The sequence below is a fragment of the Harpia harpyja genome, chromosome W (assembly GCF_026419915.1).
Source record: "Harpia harpyja isolate bHarHar1 chromosome W, bHarHar1 primary haplotype, whole genome shotgun sequence".
Classification (NCBI taxonomy): Eukaryota; Metazoa; Chordata; class Aves; order Accipitriformes; family Accipitridae; genus Harpia; species Harpia harpyja.
Genome location: NC_068968.1, coordinates 7,471,064 through 7,488,894, shown reverse-complemented (window position 1 = coordinate 7,488,894; position 17,831 = coordinate 7,471,064). Strand labels below are relative to the sequence as shown.

At 44.5% G+C, this 17,831-nt stretch overlaps 2 protein-coding genes across 2 annotated transcripts in view; one reads left to right on the top strand and one right to left on the bottom strand.

Annotated features, from left to right (window-relative positions):
• Nucleotides 1–17,177, top strand: part of LOC128136037 (uncharacterized) — a 130,290-nt gene extending 113,113 nt beyond the window's left edge. The window contains exon 4 of the mRNA XM_052775129.1: nucleotides 13,279–17,177. Coding sequence (XP_052631089.1) covers nucleotides 13,279–13,917 — 639 coding nt within the window. The 3' untranslated portion in view covers nucleotides 13,918–17,177. The remainder of the gene's footprint in view (nucleotides 1–13,278) is intronic.
• The window catches only part of LOC128136077 (small conductance calcium-activated potassium channel protein 2-like), a 367,528-nt gene that overhangs the window by 316,732 nt on the left and 32,965 nt on the right, over nucleotides 1–17,831 (bottom strand). The gene's annotated exons all lie outside the window — the stretch shown is intronic.

The following is a 17,831-nucleotide window of genomic DNA, read 5'->3' as shown; positions in this document are numbered from 1 at the left end:
ACAGACCAAGTGGGGGAAAAGAATTTTTAAACCAGCCTTTAAACAAGCTGTTAAAGCAGTGTGATGTTCACCATTTTGTTACTAATGATGAATTAAAAGCCTCTGTCATAGAGTGGTTTAACAGGATGCTCAAAACCAAGGTGTGGAGATATTTTACACTGTGCAACATGTTCTGCTACACTGATGTGTTGTCAGAGTTTATAAAGAGCTATAACCATAGCTTCCACAGAACTATCAGAGCCAGGCCTGTGGACATGAACCCATTACAATCTGCAAGGGTTTGGAAAACTGTATGTGGAGGGGTGTTTAAAATGAAAGAATCTGCTCCTCTGCTGAAAAAGGGAGACCACTTCAGAGTGTCTAGAACAAAAGAGAGATTTGAAAAGGGTTATGAGCAGGTGTTCATAGATGAAACTTTTGTAGTAGCTGAAATTGTGAGAAAGGGACAGATATGTGTGTACCGCTTAATAGACTATGATCACAAAGCAATCAAGGGGGCATTTCACCCTGAAAAACTTCAAAAAAAGTGAATCCTGATGAGGACAGAATCTACAAAATTGAGAAGATCATTGCTGCCAAAGGGAAAGGAAGAAAGAAACAGCTGATGATGAAGTGGTATCCTGGGTTCAGCTGGGATAGAGTTAATTTTTACAGGAACCTGGGAGGTGGGGGGGCATAGCCGGGGCAGCCGACCTGAACTAGCCAAGGAGCTATTCCATACCATGTGACATCATGCTCAGTATATAAATGGGGAGCGGGCCGGGGGGGAGCTCTCTCGACTTTCGGTGGGGGAAGTGGTGGAGCGTCGGGTTCCGGGTGGTGAGCAGTTGCACTGTGCATCACTCTTTTTGTATATTCTTTCATTAGTACCGTTGTTGTTGTTGTAACCTTTTTTTTGTGTTGTCCCAGTAAACTGCCCTTATCTCAACCCTCGAGGTTCCAGGGTTTTTTTTTCTTTTCTCTCCTTCGATTCTCCTCCCTATCCCACCGGAGGGGGGCGGGAGGAGTGAGCGAGCGGCTGCGTGGTCCTTTGTTACTGGCTGGGCTGAAACCACGACAAGTGGCATGGCTGACCCCAGAAATTTCAGTTGGATAGAAGCCTCCCAAGTCCAGGACACCTAGTAACTTGGGTTGGAGTGGGGGGAAAAAGGATGGTGGATGGGGGGTTCTATATTACCCTACCCTGCAATGCCAGTGCTACGATCTTCCTGCAAAACACCAGCTCAAACTTCATTGTGCAGCTGGAGAGGCCCCTGGAGCTCTCAGGGAAGTGGGAGGTGGTGCTGGTGGAAACAGAGTACCTGCATAGCTGGAATAATATCAATGAAGGTGCCATCTTTGAAATAGCACTGCAGGGTAAGACGTGGCAGTATACTTTGCAGAAAGGTTATTATCCATCCCTTTCCATGTTGATGGAATAGAATAGAATAGACTATTTCAGTTGGAAGGGATCTACAATGATCGTCTAGTCCAACTGCCTGACCTCCTCAGGGCTGACCAAAAGTTAAAGCATGTTAAGGGCATTGTCCCAATACCTCTTAAACACTGACAGGCTTGGGGCATCAACCACCTCTCTAGGAAGCCTGTTCCAGTGTTTGACCACCCTCTCGGTAAAGAAATGCTTCCTAATGTCCAGTCTAAACCTCCCCTGACACAGCTTTGAACCATTCCCACGTGTCCTATCACTGGATACCAGGGAGAAGAGATCAGCATCTCCCTCTCCACTTCCCCTCCTCAGGAAGCTGTAGAGAGCAATGAGGTTGCCCCTCAGCCTCCTTTTCTCCAAACTAGACAAACCCAGAGTCCTCCTCATAGGACATGCCTTTCAGCCCTTTCACCAGCTTTGTTGCCCTCCTCTGGATGCATTCAAGGACCTTCACATCCTTCTTAAATTATGGGGCCCAGAACTGAACACAGTATTCAAGGTGAGGCCGTACCAACACTGAATACAGCGGGATAATCACCTCTTTTGACTGGCTGGTTATACTGTGTTTGATGCACCCCAGGATGTGGTTTGCCCTCTTGGCTGCCAGGGCACACTGCTGACTCATATTGAGCCTATTGTCAACCAGCACCCCCAGATCCCTTTCTGCAGGGCTGCTCTCCAGCTACTCCTCACCCAATCTATACTTGTGCCCGGTATTACTCCATCCTGGGTGCAGAATCTGGCATTTGGACTTGTTAAATTTCATCCCATTGATGATTGCCCAATGCTCCAATCTATCTAGATCCCTCTGCAAGGCCTCTTGTCCTTGAGAGAGTCAACAGTACTTCCCAGTTTGGTATCATCAGCAAACTTGCTAATGGTGCATTCAACTCCTGCATCCAGATCACTGATAAAAACATTGAACAGAACTGGCTCTAGAATTGAACCCTAAGGAACACCACTGGTGACTGGTCACCAGCCAGATGTAGCCCCATTCTCTACAAGCCTTTGAACCCTGCCCTTCAGCCAGTCCTTCACCCAGCATACTGTGAACCCACTCATCCCACAGTTGGACAACTTGTCCAGAAGGATGCTGTGAGGGACACTATCAGAAGCCTCACTAAAATCCAGAAAAACTACATCCACCGCCTTCTCTTCATCCACTAGGCAGGTGACCTTATCGTAGAAGGATATCAAATTAGTTAAACAAGACTTTCCCTTTGTGAACCTGTGTTGACTGTGCCTGAGGATTGCATTTGCCTTTAAATGCCTTTCAGTAGTACCCAGTATAATCTTCATAATTTTTCCAGGTATTGAGGTTAGACTAACAGGTCTGTAGTTCCCTGGGTCTTCCTTCATGCCCTTCTTGTAAATTGAAATAATGTTGGCTAGCTTCCAGTCAGCAGGGACCTCCCAAGACCTTTGGTAGATGGTCAAGAGGGGTCCTGCCATAACATCTGCTAGCTCCTTCAGTACTCTGGGATGAATCCCATCAAGCCCCATGGACTTGTGAACATTCAGCTGATACAGCTGGTTCCTTACAATTTCAGTGTCCACAAATGGAAAGTTACTGTTCCCACACTCGTGGTCCTCCAACTCAGAGGACTGGGCAGCCCAAGGTCTATCAGTATTATTAGACTGAGGGGGAAAAAAAAGCATTGAATGCCTCTGCTTTTTCTTCAACCCTATTAGTCAGGTGACTCTTCAACAAGTATTGGTCCAATGTTTTCTTTAGACTTCCTCTTGCTATTAACATACTTTAAAAAAGCCCTTCTTGTTATCTGACAAAACACTGGCCACTTTCAACTCTAATTGAGCTTTGGCCTTTCGTGTCTTTTCCCTGCATATACAAATCACAGCTCTGTAATCTTCCTGTGAAGCCTGACCTCGCTTGCAGAGATCATACCATTTCTTTTTCCTCTTGATTTCCATGAGGAGTTCCCTGTTCAGCCAAGCTGGTCTTCTGCCCCGCTTGCTTGACTTACGACACAGTAGAATTGCCTGCTCTTGTGCTTCTAAAAGGTGGTTCTTAAAGATTGACCAGCACTCATGGACTCCTAAGCCCTCAAAAGCAGATTCCCAGAGGACACTGCTAACTAGCTCCCTGAATAGCTTAAGGTTTGCTCTCCTGAAGTCCAGGGCAGCAACTCTGCTGTCCTTTTTTCTCATTACACTGAAAATTTTAAACTCAACCATTTCATGATCACTGTGGCCAAGACAGTCACCTACCATCACATCTCACATGAGTCCTTCTCTATTCACAAGCAACAAGTCTAGGAGAGCATCTTTCCTAGTTGGCTCCCTGAGTACCTGTTAGAAGAAATTATGTCCTACAAAATTCAAGAATTTTCAAGACCTGCTTGTCACAGCAGTATGTTATTCCCAGTTGATGTCTGGGAAGTTGAAATCTCCCATAAGGACAAGGGCTACTGATCCAGAGATTTCTCCTAATTGCCTATAGAATTGGTGTTATCATCTTGGCTGGGCGATCGGTAGTAGACACCTACTGCAACATCTGCTTTGTTATCCATCCCCCTAATCCTCACCCAGAGGCTCTCAACCACATCATCCCTAACTGTAAGGGCTATATAATCAAAGCTCTCCCTTACATACAGTGCGACACCTCCACCTCGCCTGTCCTGCCTATCTCTCCTGAAGAGCCTGTAGCCCTCCATCCCAGCACTCCAATCGTGGGACTCATTCATTCCACCAAGTCTCACTAATACCAATGATATTGTAGCTCTGGGAGCTGACCAATGCTTCTGGTTCATCCTGTTTCTTTCTCATACTGCGTGCATTGGTGTATGTGGTGGGTTGACCCTGGCTGGATGCCAGATGCCCACCAAAGCTGCTCTATCACTCCCCCTCCTCAACTGGTCAGGGGAGAGAAAAGGACAGTTTAATAAAGCAAAAGAAAACAAAAGATTTTATTCTCTACTTCCCATCAGCAGGCGATGTCTGGCCACTTCTTGGGAAGCAGGGCTTCAGTACTCGTAGTGGCTGCTCCGGAAGACAAACGTAAATAATGAATGTCCCCCCTTCCATCTCCCTTTGCTTTGCTTTTATAGCTGAGCTGACGTCATATGGTATGGAATATCCATTTGGTCAGTTTGGGTCAGCTGTCCTGGCTATGTCCCCTCCCAAGATCTTGCCCAGCCCCAGCCTGCCAGTGAGGGGGTGGGAAATGTTGGAGAGACAGCCTTGATGCTGTGCCAGCACTGCTCAGCAGTAGCCAAAACACTGGTGTGTTATCAACACCTTTCTAGCTACCAATACAGAGCACAGCACTACAAGGGCTGCTATGGGGAGAATTAACTCCATCTCAGCCAGACCCAATACAGTGTACAAGCATTTCAGATATGCTACTGAACCCTCTGTGCTCCCAGGAGCAGCATAAATGTTTCACTGGCATTGTCACCCTCAGGTGATGCCATGCCAATCCTTGGCTTACCTAGTACAATCCTGTTGGTATCCCCTTCCCCCATCGATTCTAGTTTAAAGCTCTCGATCAGCCCTGCCAGCTTACACCCAAAGACACATTTTCTCCCATTGGGACAGGTAGATCCCATCAGACCCCAGCATACTTTGTCTCTCGAAGGCTCTTCCATGGTTTAAAAACCCAAAGTTTTGGCACAGGCACCAGTCCTGGAGCCAGGTATTGATATCCTGGGCTCGCCCGTTTCTTCCAAATTCTCCCACCATTACTGGGAGGATTGAGGAAAACACTACCTGTGCTCCTGAATTTTTTAGCATTCTTCCCAGGGCCCTGAAGTCTCTTTTGATTGACCTCAAAATTTTTTTTTGCGACATCATTGGTACCCAAGTGAAAGAGCAGGAATGGATAGTAGTCTGAAGGTTGAACTAGGCTCTTCAGCCTTGTGGTGACATCCCTAATTCAGGCCCCAGGGAGGCAGCAAACTTCCCCTGAAAAGAGGGTCCGGTCTGCAAACAGGTGCTTCCATTTGCACAGGAGGGAGTCACCAATGATCATAACTCGCCATTGTTTTTTCTCGGTGCTGGTCTTAATGCAGGTTTTGTTGTGAGGGGTCGGTCTCTCTGGTCTTGGCAAGACTGCTTGTGCAGGTTCCTCCTCTTTCTCATTATGTGCTTCATCTACCATACCCAGGGCCTCGTACCTGTTCTGTAAGGGTATCTTAAAGGGTAAGGAGGGGTATCTCTTACTGCTCCGTGCTGTAACCTTCTTCCACCCCTCCTTATCCCTTGTGACGCTGCCTTCCTCCTGGCACAAAGCAGATCCTGGACCTGCCTCCATAGTGGCCACGCTGAGTTGGCTTCTGTGCATCATAGATGGCAGAGTATGGCTCCATTGATCAATCTCCCTCTCCGACTCTTGAATACTCCTCAGTCTGCCCACCTCCTCCTGCAGCTCAGCCACCAAGCAGAGCAGTTCATCAATCTGGTCACACCTCCCACAGGCTTGCTTGCAATCACTTTCCATCTCTAGGAATATCCCTTCGCACATCCTACAGCCAGAAACCTGAGTGGTCACATGCTTGAACAGGAGCTCTGTCTGTGTGGCTGTATTGATTGTACCAGGTGCTAGAAGGTCAGGAGAAGCAGAGGACACTGCTTTTTGCCAGGTGGTCACCACACTGCTACACACAACCTGCCCACTGGGAAATATATATGCTCATCTGTTGCAATCAGCTGGGCAGCTTGTTTTGCCTGCTTAAATCTCCTGAGCTGCTGGGTGCAGGCTCCGCCCCTTGCTGTCTCTTCCAATCAGCAGGTCCGGGGTAAGGCCCCTGTTCAGACTTGTCCACGTGTATCCCTCCTGTGTCCTGCCACTGCTCGCTGCTGCCACTGCTGGTACTCCTTGCACTGTTCTGGTGTCCATTGCAATCAGCCAATGTATGAACCCTCTTATTAACCCACACAGTAAAGCTTCAGCCATCAACTCCCCAGCAGTGGGCCTGGTCTATGACCTTGTCATAAGGAAAACAAAGCTCAAAAGGGATGAAAAGCCTTATGCTTTTTCTACAACTGGGGATCTGGCACATATTTTGGGGGCTTTTCCAGGTGTTGCTGCTAAGAAAGTTCTCTTTGTGGCCGTGTATTGGGTGTACGTAGCAAGGTTTTGGTGGGGGGGGAGCCTGCAGGGGTGGCCTCTGTGAGAAGAGATCAGGGGCTTTCTTGTGCCAGACACAGCTGGTTTCAGCCAGCTCCAAAACAGACCCACCACAGGCCAAAGCTGAGCCAACCAGTGAAGTTGGTGGTGCTTCTTTGAAAACATAAGGAAAAAAGGGTAAGAATGCTGGACAGGAGGGGGGTGGGGGGGCAGGCGGGAAGATGGAGAAACAGCAGTGTGAGCACCAGGGTCACAGAAGTAGGGAGAGGAGGTGTTCCAGGCACTGGAGCAGTTATTTCCCCTGCAGCCTATGGAAGACACCATGCTGGAGCAGATATCCCCATTGCAGCCCATGGAGGACCCCACATGTAGGGCGTGAGAAGACTTTGTCATGGTAACCCAGAATAGTTCACCTCCTCCAGCCAAACATGAAGAGTCCAAAGTACATCTTACCTTCATGGAACAACCCGCACCCTTGCATGGGGCACCAGTGAGGTGGCCAGATGCAGATCCTGGAACTCAGACAACAGGATATGTACTATGTCAGCAAGTTCATTAATGAAAGAAACAAGACATTGCACATGTATGTTTAATATCAGCTTATATTTATTATCTGTCCCTGCAGTGCTTTCCCTTGAGCCTCACCACGAGTGGAGCTCTGCTGTATTGGGTTTTCCCCTTTTTCTATTAGCGTCAGCACCTAGGGCTCCCACTGCAGAAATGCTACACTTTCAATAAAGCCAAAATTTCTACTTGCTGAGTGTCATGCCTCGTCCCTGAGGGATTCGCATCTGCTTCTCGCACTACACCACGTCAGAGCAGTTGGATGTTTCCTGAAAGAATTGTGGCCCATGGAGAGCCCATGCTGGAGCAGGTCGTTCCTGATGAGACTGTAGGCCATGGAAGGACCCACGCTGGAGCAGGGGGAAAAGTGTGAGGAAGGAGCAGCAGAGAGGAACTACTATGTATTGACTGTAACCCCCCCAATCTCCCCTGTGCCACTTGGGGGGAGGGGTAGAGGAATCAGGAATGAAGGGGTGAAGTTGAGCCTGGGAAAGAGGGGTGGTGGGGAGGAAGGTGTTTTATTTTGGGGGAGCTTTGTTTCTCACTATGCAGTTCTATTTTAATTGACAATAAATTAAATTAATTTTCCCCAAATTGAGTCTGTTTTGCCCGTGACAGTAACTAGTAAGTGATCTCCCTGTCTTTATCTTGACCCACAAGATTTTTCATCCTATTTCCTCCCCCTGTCCTGTTGAGGACAGCCGGGTGGGAGTTTGGCCCTTAGCCAAGGTTAACCCACCACAGGCAGACATCACCAGAGGGTTTGACTTGCTCAGTCCCTACATGGATTTGGGGACTTTGCAGTTCCATTACTGTGCTGTGTTCTGACTGATGATAATAACGAGATTGTCACAGTGACATATGATAAGCCACACTATGTGCCGGTAAGCTGCCACCACATCGACATGATCAGCATTGTAATAAAGACTGACCAGAGCAAACATGTCTCATTTTGCTTTGGGAAGGTGATTATGAAGCTACATCTTCAGACCTGGAAGCCTGTGATATTTTAAGAAACCACACCAAAATGGTAGTGGTAAAAAATTACAGGGATCCATCCTTGTACGGTAATTACTATGGAGCCCAGGCTGGCAATAGTCTCCCTGTTTTTCAAAGCATCGGTGTGATGTATGATGTGGGTGCTGGAGGTATATTCTGTAGCCTGTTTAGAAAAGCCATTCTGCTTGTGAAAAGGGGCTTGGAAATTGTTAAGCCACACATTAAAAGTGCTGCTCAAGATATTGCAAAAAAATGTGTTTAGTAATGTTTCCAAGGTTGTCACGGATAAGTTGAAAACACAGGCAAATCAAGAAGGCTCAGGACTTGCTTATATTAAAAGAAAAAGCCTTAAAAGAAGGAGAGTTGTATCACGACCCCAGAGGAAAAGCCTGCACCACCGCTTTAAAAGAAAAAGGGGGTGTGGTGGGTTAACCTTGGCTGGCTGCCAGGTACCCACCAAGCTGCTCTCTCACTCCCCTTCCTCAGCAAGACAGGGTGAGAAAATAAGATGAAAAAGCTCATGGGTCGAGATAAGGACAGGGAGATTACTTACCAATTACTATCACGGGCAAAACAAACTCGACTTGGGGAAAATTAATTTATTGCCAATTAAACAGAGCAGGACAGAAGAAATCTAAAAAAATCCACCTTCCCCCCACCCCTTCCTTCTTCCCGGGCTCAAGTTCACTCCCAACTTTTCTACCTCCTCCCACTGAGGGGCACAGGGAGGCAGGAAATGGGGATTGTGGTCAGTCTATGGACTGACACTTCCTCTCTGCCACTCCTTCTTCCTCACACTCTTCCCCTGCTCCAGCATGGTGTCCCTCCCACGGGAGGCAGTCCTTCATGACCTTCTACAACGTGGGTCCATCCCACAGGCTGCAGTTCTTCAGGAACAGCTTAAGAGTGGTGGGGGGAAACATATCGATAAGTCACTTCCAGCAATCATTCCATAGGGACCCCATGCTGGAGCAGGGGAAGAGTGAGGAGTCCTCCCCTTGAGGAGGAAGGAGCTGCAGAGACAACGTGTGATGAACTGACTGTAACCCCCATTCCCCGTCCCCCTGTGCCACTGGGGGGGGAGGTAGAGAATTCAGGAGTGAAGTTGTGCCCAGGAAGAAGGGAGGGGTGCGGGGAAGGTGTTTTAAGATTTGGTTTTATTTCTCATTACCCTACTCTGGTCGATTGGTAATAAATGAAGTTAATTTTCCCCAAGTTGAGTCTGTTTTGCCTGTGATGGTAATTAGTGAGTGATCTCTCCCTGTCCTTATCTCAACTCATGAGCCTTTCATTATATTTTCTCTCCCCTGTCCAGCCGAGTGGGGGAGTGATAGAGCAGCTTTGGTGGTTTCATGACCCGGGCTGGACAGACCAGGGAGAGGTCGTGGTGAATTTGGAATTCCCTCAGGCTAAATTAAGGTGAAACAACACCAAATGATGGGTTAAACGTTTTATTTACAGCAGAAGCAAACTGAACATGGAAGGCGTTAACAGTAGGTGGTGGGGTTTCTGACAATGAGAATGGGCATGAAACTATGTCAGTGAACCGTGGTAACCATATGTAAGACAATAAGGAGTGCCCTCCCATTGAGTCACGAGGTTCAGAGCGGACCCCCTTGCTTTCTAGACTCCTTCTCAGAGAACAGCCTAGGGGTGGCTAGATCCACTCCTAGTCCCAGACTTGGTCAATGGTTTATATCTAAAGGGATGAGGTGTGGGGGTTATGGAAAAAGAGAAAGAGAGGAGGAGAGAGAGAAAGAAAAGAAAAGAGGAAAGAGAAAGATTTCACCAGTCCTGGGTCCAGCGTTGGTCCAGCCAGTCTAGAGGTCCAGTCCCAGAGGGCGTGCACACATGGGGCTTCAGTTTGTGTTGGGCTTGGGGGTCATTTGGGGAGTAACTTCTCCTTCCCTGCAGACATGACCATTGTTTGATCTTTGGCCATACATGGTGTGCTGCCCTGCTCAGCGTATCAGAACATGGAGCTGTGCACCCTCCCGCATGCCCTCCCCATCCTGTTACTGATGTCCTGTGCTGATCTGTGCTGATCGGTTTCTTTTCACCTGTGGTTCATTGCTATGCAGGGTTTGTTGTTATGCAGAGTTTGTCGTTAAGCAGAACTTGCCCCACCAGGACGTTTGAGACATTAACTCTTTCAGTCTCTCACAATGTGTCTAGGTAACGAGTGATTTCTAACCTTGCTGTAAAACTCTATTTTATTTATACTTCTACTGTTGTTTCTGCTTTTTAACAAAAAAAAGTTGAATCCTTCTAGAAGATTACTGGAAATATTTCTGAACTGGAGAATAAAAGCTAGGAATTAAAAGAGCAGGAACAGCAAAATATTTGTTTCTGGGCTAAAAGTCTATGGTAGCCAAATTTCTACTGCAAATTTTTTCTGTGCTACATTTCCAGTAAGCTTGATTTTTGATGGTGCAGGAACTATAATTTCTACATAAGGAATTGTCATTAGTATCTTTAACTCTGTGTGCTGAAACCTTATTGTATTTTTTCTCTTGTTGTCCAGATACGGTGCTAAAGTAGGAAATAACATTTGTTTCTGCTATTTTGAAGGTTTGTATTGACTCCATAAATATATTTCAGAAAGCCAGTTAAATATAACAAGCAACATTATTGAGGTTTTTATGTAGTTTTTTCTTCAGTGAAAAATGAGTGTTACGTTTAATATAGTGTTTTCATTTTTTGTTTCATTTTTGCTCCATTATCTGTATTTTTTAATACAAAATGTTTTAAAACGTGCTGGATGAAGTGTATCTACTTATCTGTAAAAGCAATGCTGTACAAAACTCATAATGAAGAATCCTAAGTAGACCACAATTATAAGGAGAACTGGAAAAGGACATTTAAGACTAAAGAAACTTCAGTAATAATGTCTCCATAATAGAAGTTTTTTGTCAATGACTGGCAAATAATATCCTGTTTAGCAAAACTATGAGAATCTTGTTTACTCCTATTTAATTAGAATGGGAGTGAAGCAGCAGGTTGATTTGAGACTAAGCAGGGTAGTAGAGGCAGGAGCGTTACTTAAGCTGCTCCTTCACAATCCCTGAACAGAAACAAACTAGACTTAAATTTTGCATTAGGACAGATTATTCTTTTTTGCAAGTGAGATTTTGTCATAGTTTAACCCCAGCCAGCAACTAAGCACCACACAGCCACTCACTCACTTCCCCCCCACCCAGTGAGATGGGGGAGAGAATCGGGAAAAGAAGCAAAACCCGTGGGTTGAGATAAGAACGGTTTAATATAACAGAAAAGAAGAAACTAATAATGATAATGATAACACTAATAAAATGACAATAGTAATAATAAAAGAATTGGAATATACAAGTGATGCACAATGCAATTGCTCACCACCCACCGACCGATGCCCAGTTAGTCCCCGAGCGGTGATCCCTCCCAGCCCCACTCCCCCCCAGTTTATATACTAGACATGACGTCACATGGTATGGAATATCCCTTTGGCCACTTTGGGTCAGCTGCCCTGGCTGTGTCCCCTCCCAACTTCTTGTGCCCCTCCAGCTTTCTTGCTGGCTGGGCATGAGAAGCCGAAAGAATCTTATCGTATATTTATTGAACACTAGTATACTGATTACTTTGTTATAAATACATTAACAAAAAATCCCACAGTGTTTTGGTAGCAGAAAGGGCTGCAGGGGTGGCTTCTGTGAGAAGACACCAGAAGCTGCCCCCATGTTGGACAGAGCCAGTTCCAGCCGGCTCCAAGACAGAGCCACCGCTGGCCAAAGCTGAGCCAATCAGTGACGCTGGTGCTGCCTCTGTGATACCATATTGAAGAAAGGGTAAAAAATGCTGCACAACAGCAGCTGGGAGAGGAGTGAGAAAAATGTGAAACAGTCCAGCAGACACCAAGGTCAGTGAAGCTGGAGGGGGAGGAGGTGCTCCAGCCGTCAGAGCAGAGATTCCCCTGCAGCCCATGGAGGTCCATGGTGGAACAGATATCCTTCTGCAGCCCGTGGAGGACCCCATGCTGGAGCAGGTGGATGTGCCCTAAAGAAATCTGCAGCCCATGGAGAGCCCATGACGGCACAGGCTCCTGGCAGAGGAGCCCACGCAGGAGCAGGTTTTCTGGCAGGACCTGTGGCCCCGTGGGGGATCCATGCTGGAGAAGTCTGTTCCTGAAGGTCTGCACCCCATTGAAAGGACCCATGCTGGAGCAGTTTGTGAAGAACTGCAGCCCATGGGAAGGACCCACATTGGCGAATGTCGTGAAGGACTGTCTCCTGTGGGAGGGTCCCCACACTGGAGCAGGGGAAGAGTGTGAGGAGGAAGGAGCAGCAGAGATAACATGTTATGAACTGACTGCAACTTCCATTCCCCATCCCCCTGCACTACTTGGGGGGGATGAGGTAGATAATTCGGGAGTGAAGTTGAGCCCAGGAAGAAGGGAAGGGTGGGAGGAAGGAGTTTTTAGTTTTGTTCTTATTTCTCATCATCCTACTCTGATTTTGATTTGCAATATATTAAATTAATTTCCCCAAGTCAAGTCTGTTTTGCCTGTGGCGGTAATTGCTGAGTGATCTCCCTGTCCTTATCTTGACCCACGAGCTTTTTCGTCATATTTTTCTCCCCCGTCCTTGTTGAGGAGGGGGAGTGATAGAGCAGTTCAGTGGGCACCTTGTGGCCAGGCAAGGTCAACCCACCAAAGGGAAACATTGCAGTACCCAGTAGGTCAGGTCTAGTCCATGGTTATGCCTGAGGTAGTAACTGTTAGATGCCTTTTTTTTTTTTAAGGTATGTTTACTGATATTATTGTGAATGGAAAAAATATGGAACTGAGTACAGGAGAAGTTACTGTGGATGTGCTAATGGATATAGATGGCCTCAAAGGAAAAGGGTTATAAGGGATCAAATAGACTAAAAGGATTAAAAAATAGAGTGGAAAGATACTTCAGTTTTTTGTACAGTACTACTCAAGAATTTGTTTTTAACATATTTAAGAATATCAAGAGTATATTTATAGTATTTGTTATTAAAAAGGGGGCCAAAATAATTTTAAAAGGCAGATGTCAGTGATAATTTTGTTATGAGACACTCTGTAGAGTGTAAGACAAAACTGAATAAAGAAGTACTGGTTATGGTTTCTGATTTCTGAGATCCTCTCTCAGCTCCTTTATTGGCTAAAGGCTCTATTTGTGATCAATCTCTGTTTTATTTCTAGGAGAATAGCACATTGCTTAAAATGGATATAAATGGGGAGTCCAGAACTACCATATCTACCCTCCCTGTACCTCTTGCAGAGGTCAGTTCTGCAGGCAAAGCAGAAGCAGAGAAACCACGATGTTCCAGTACCCCCTGCTCACCAATGCGACGGACAGTTTCAGGCTATCAGATCCTTCGTATGGATTCTAACTACCTGGTTGGCTTCACGACTGGAGAGGAGCTGCTAAAATTAGCCCAAAAGTATACAGGAAATGAAGATAATAAAGGGGAATCCAGGCCTAACTTGCACTCTAAACAGCTTGATTCAGGACTTGCATGTTCCTCCCGTTTGTACAAAACTAAAAGTAGGTACTATCAGCCATATGAGATCCCAGCAGTAAATGGGAGGAGGAGGAGACGGATGCCCAGCTCAGGGGATAAATGCACTAAGGCTTTACCATATGAACCTTACAAGGCACTTCATGGTCCCCTGCCTCTTTGCCTTTTAAAAAGTAAAAGGGCTCACTCTAAATCCCTGGACTACCTCAATTTAGACAAAATGAGCAACGAGGAACCTGCTGACACAGACATGCTACAATACCAGCTCCAACACCTTACCCTTAGAGGGGACCATATGTTTGCAAGAAATAACACATGAACTATGAACTATAATCTAGAATTTAGAACCAGTTTCTGGTTATTTCTCTGTTGCTGCAAAAATCCACTGTCATATTGTGCACATGACTGTCCACATTGTAGGGGGTATCAGCTAAATGTTATCAAAAAGTAATTTATTTGAATAGAATTTTGACAGTGCATTGTGTTACAAACACTTGGAGGGAAAAAATCTTTCCAGAGCAAGCAGCTTCTAATGCAAATTTGACTGCAGCTGATGGATATTTCTTTGGACACCTTTTAACAAAGAAAAGGCTTTTGGTTTTTGGATTTGGGTTTGGTTTATTTTGTAGTTATCTAGTATTTATGGTCATTTAATACTGAAAAATTGATGGTCTGCTTGGTTGTTGCTAATTTTGACTTGACGTTAGAAATTGCTCTTGGATAAGTACTCAAGTTATCTTTTTGTTTCTTACTGTATTCTACAATAAAATGTATGTATGATTTTTTACATCATGGGAAGGAATGTGAGCTTGGCTAAATTGGATCACTTGTTATTTTAAACCATCCCATTCAAACATTTTGAAACTGGGTTTGCAGTGGTGGCGAGGAAGAAATTCACTCATAAAATAAACCTTTGTTCATTTGCTACTTTAAACCTATTAAATTATTTTTTAGTTTCTGCATGGAAGTAATTGTTTTGCCTCCTCTGTTTTATAAAACTAGTTTGGAATAAGTATTTGGAATATTAAAAAATATTTTTGAGAGTGAAGGGTTTGGGGTTTTTTTGTTAATATGACTTATTTTTTATGTTGTCTTGACATGTAAACAAGGATTCACTTCAGATTCCAGTAAATGCACTAGAATGTCTGCATCAGTATATCAATAAAGTTTTTCATTTTAATTCATGATTTCTATATAGTATAGTAATGGAAGATGTCAAATATCTCTAGCATTGCTTTGGAAATTTAGTCTATTTGAAGCACTGAACACTTTTATTAAGATCCGGAAGACGGATTTTTAGATGGAGTGCAAGTGAAGTGTTTCTATATCAGCCCTGAAGAGCTGATTCTGGATTATTCAACAGAGTAGATTGAATACACTGGCTTAATTTGTTGCTTAAGAATTTTTTGTCCAAATATGACATCAAATGCAGTTTTGACAGCTGTATTCTTAGATATATTTAAAACATGTTAGTAACTTATGCTTAAAAATTTAAAAAAGTTTTTAGACATTTTTAGGTGCAATCTATTACTGAAGCAGTGTGCAACTTGGTTTTGGTTTACTTATTTAGAAGTTAAAATTAAGATCACGTTGTTTTGAAACATAACTTATTTGATCAGTTGTTTCTGGTACAATTCAGGGTTTTTTTGTTTCTCCTTCAGAAGGAATAGCAAGCACTAGTCAGTGCATGTGTTGTGGAAAATTAAGAGTTCTTTTCATTCTGCCACTTACTCCACAATTGTAACTGAAGGCAGTGAAGAGGAGCCCAGTAGACTATGTTTTACTGGTTTGGTTAATGTTTTCTGGCTTATTAGAATATTTAAAACTGATGTGTATTTTAAAGAGTTAACTGCACCTCTGTAAATTTAATGTATTGAACAATGATCTCTAAAGTAAACTTTTCCTATGTAGTCTGAAAAACAGAATATGGTCAGATGCCAAAGAGATGGAAGTTTTGTCTAATGAATAAACACCACTATATTGAAATGCCCTATGAAAATGTTATTTCTGGCTGAAAAATAAAAAAGAGTGATATAAATACCTATTTTTGTGGAGTCTTTTGCTGTGTAGAATAATGAGGACATTTAAAAATACAACATTAGACCAGGAATCATTAAATCTTGAAAGCAGGAATCTTATACTTCTGTGAAATATTTAGACAGTTAGGATTCTTCTGTTGTTTCAGGAAATCAGACATACAATTGTTAGTACATTTTGTGCATATTGTTACTTTGGTCCTGTGCAGTAATTGTATAGTTACATCTATAGAGAGGCTGGTGGCTGTCTTGCCAAGTTCAAACATGAAAAATTTGTTAGTACTTTTTCTGTCTTGTGGCTTGCTTGTGAAAGTGATTGCACCTGATAACATTGCTTAACTGTTTTACACTTGCAGTTACACTTGCATAGTACATAATCATTCAAGAGCCATATTTTTTTTTAAGTTGGATTGGTAATGTTCTTAATTACAGCTCTTAAATTCATATAGTGATTTCCTGTTTTTACTTCTAAAAGCAGCAAAATCTCAGACATAAGAAAGCTTTTAATCTTCTCATTTTTTATAATTATGTCTTACATTAATCTATTAAAATTAAAGGCAAGATGGTTCTTTAGACTACTAAAATGAAATTGAATGTGAACAATACTGACTTCTCAAACTGAGATCTTTACTAAATATCAGGCTCTGGACATTATTGCAGCCTTTCAATACATAAAGGGGAAAGCCGGAGAGAGACTTTTTACCAGGGCCTGTAGTGACAGGACAATGGGTAATAGTTTTAAACTAAAAGAGGGTAGATTTAGATTAGATATAAGGAAGAAATTCTTTATGCTGAGGGTGGTGAGACACTGCAACAGGTTGCACAAAGAAGCTAAGGATGCCCCATCCCTGGAAGTGTTCAAGGTCAGCAACCTAATCTAGTGGAAGATGTCCCTGCCCCCTGCAGGGGGTTGGGAACTAGATGATATTTGAAGGTCCCTTCCAACCAAAACCATTCTATGATTTTATGAATACAGAGTTCTCAGCATTCTTCTACTAAATTAAAAGAAAAAATTGCATTGAGAAAACAATGTTTCCCTGTGGCCTACAGATATCTTCCAGATGATAAGAAGAGTGAAGGTGGTAGAAGCAATAAAAGGTAGTAACACTAATCATAGAATCTTTAGGTTGGAAAAGACCTTTAAGATCATCAAGTCCAACCATAAACCTAGCATTGCCAATCCACCACTAAACCATGTCCCTAAGCACCACATCTACATGGCTTTCAAAATACCTGATAACTCTACCGCTTCCCTGGGCAACCTGTTCCAGTGCTTGATAACCCTTTCAGTGAAGACATTTTTACTAATATCCAATCTAAAGCTCCCCTGGCACAACTTGAGGCCGTTTCCTCTTGTCCTGTCACTTGGGAAAAGAGACCAACACCCACCTCGCTACAACCTCCTTTCAGGTAGTTGTAGAGAGCAATAAGGTCTCCCCTCAGCCTCCTTTTCTCCAGACTAAACAACCCCAGTTCCCTCAGCTGCTCCTCATAAGACTTGTGCTCTAGACCCTTCACCAGCTTTGTTGCTCTTCTTTGGATGTGCTCCAGCACCACAGTGTCTTTCTTGTAGTGAGGGGCCCAAAACTGAACACAGTGTTTGAGGTGCAGCCTCACCAGTGCCGAGTACAGGGGGACGATCACTTCCCTAGTCCTGCTGGCCACACTATTTCTGATGCAGGCCAGGATGCCGTTGGCCTTCTTGGCCACCTGGGCACACTGCCAGCTTATATTCAGCTGGCTGTCGACCAACATACCTAGGCCCAGGTCCTTTTCTGCTGAGCAGCTTTCCAGCCACTCTTCCCTAAGCCTGTAGCGTTGCATGGGGTTGTTGTGACCCAAGTGCAGGACCCGGCATTTGGCCTTGTTGAACCTCATACAATTGGCCTTGGCCCATCGATCCAGCCTGTCCAGATCCCTCTGTAGAGCCTTCCTACCCTCGAGCAGATCAACCCTCCCTCCCAACTTGGTGTCGCCTGCAAACTTACTGAGGGTTCACTCGATCCCCTCGTCCAGATCATTGATAGATATTATAGAGAACTGGCCCCAAAACTGAGCCCTGGGGAACACCACTTGTGACCGGCCGCCAACTGGATTTAACTCCGTTCACCACAACTCCCTGGGCTCGTCCATCCAGCCAGTTTTTTACCCAGCAAAGAGTACACCTGTCTAAGCCATGAGCCGCCAGCTTCTCAAG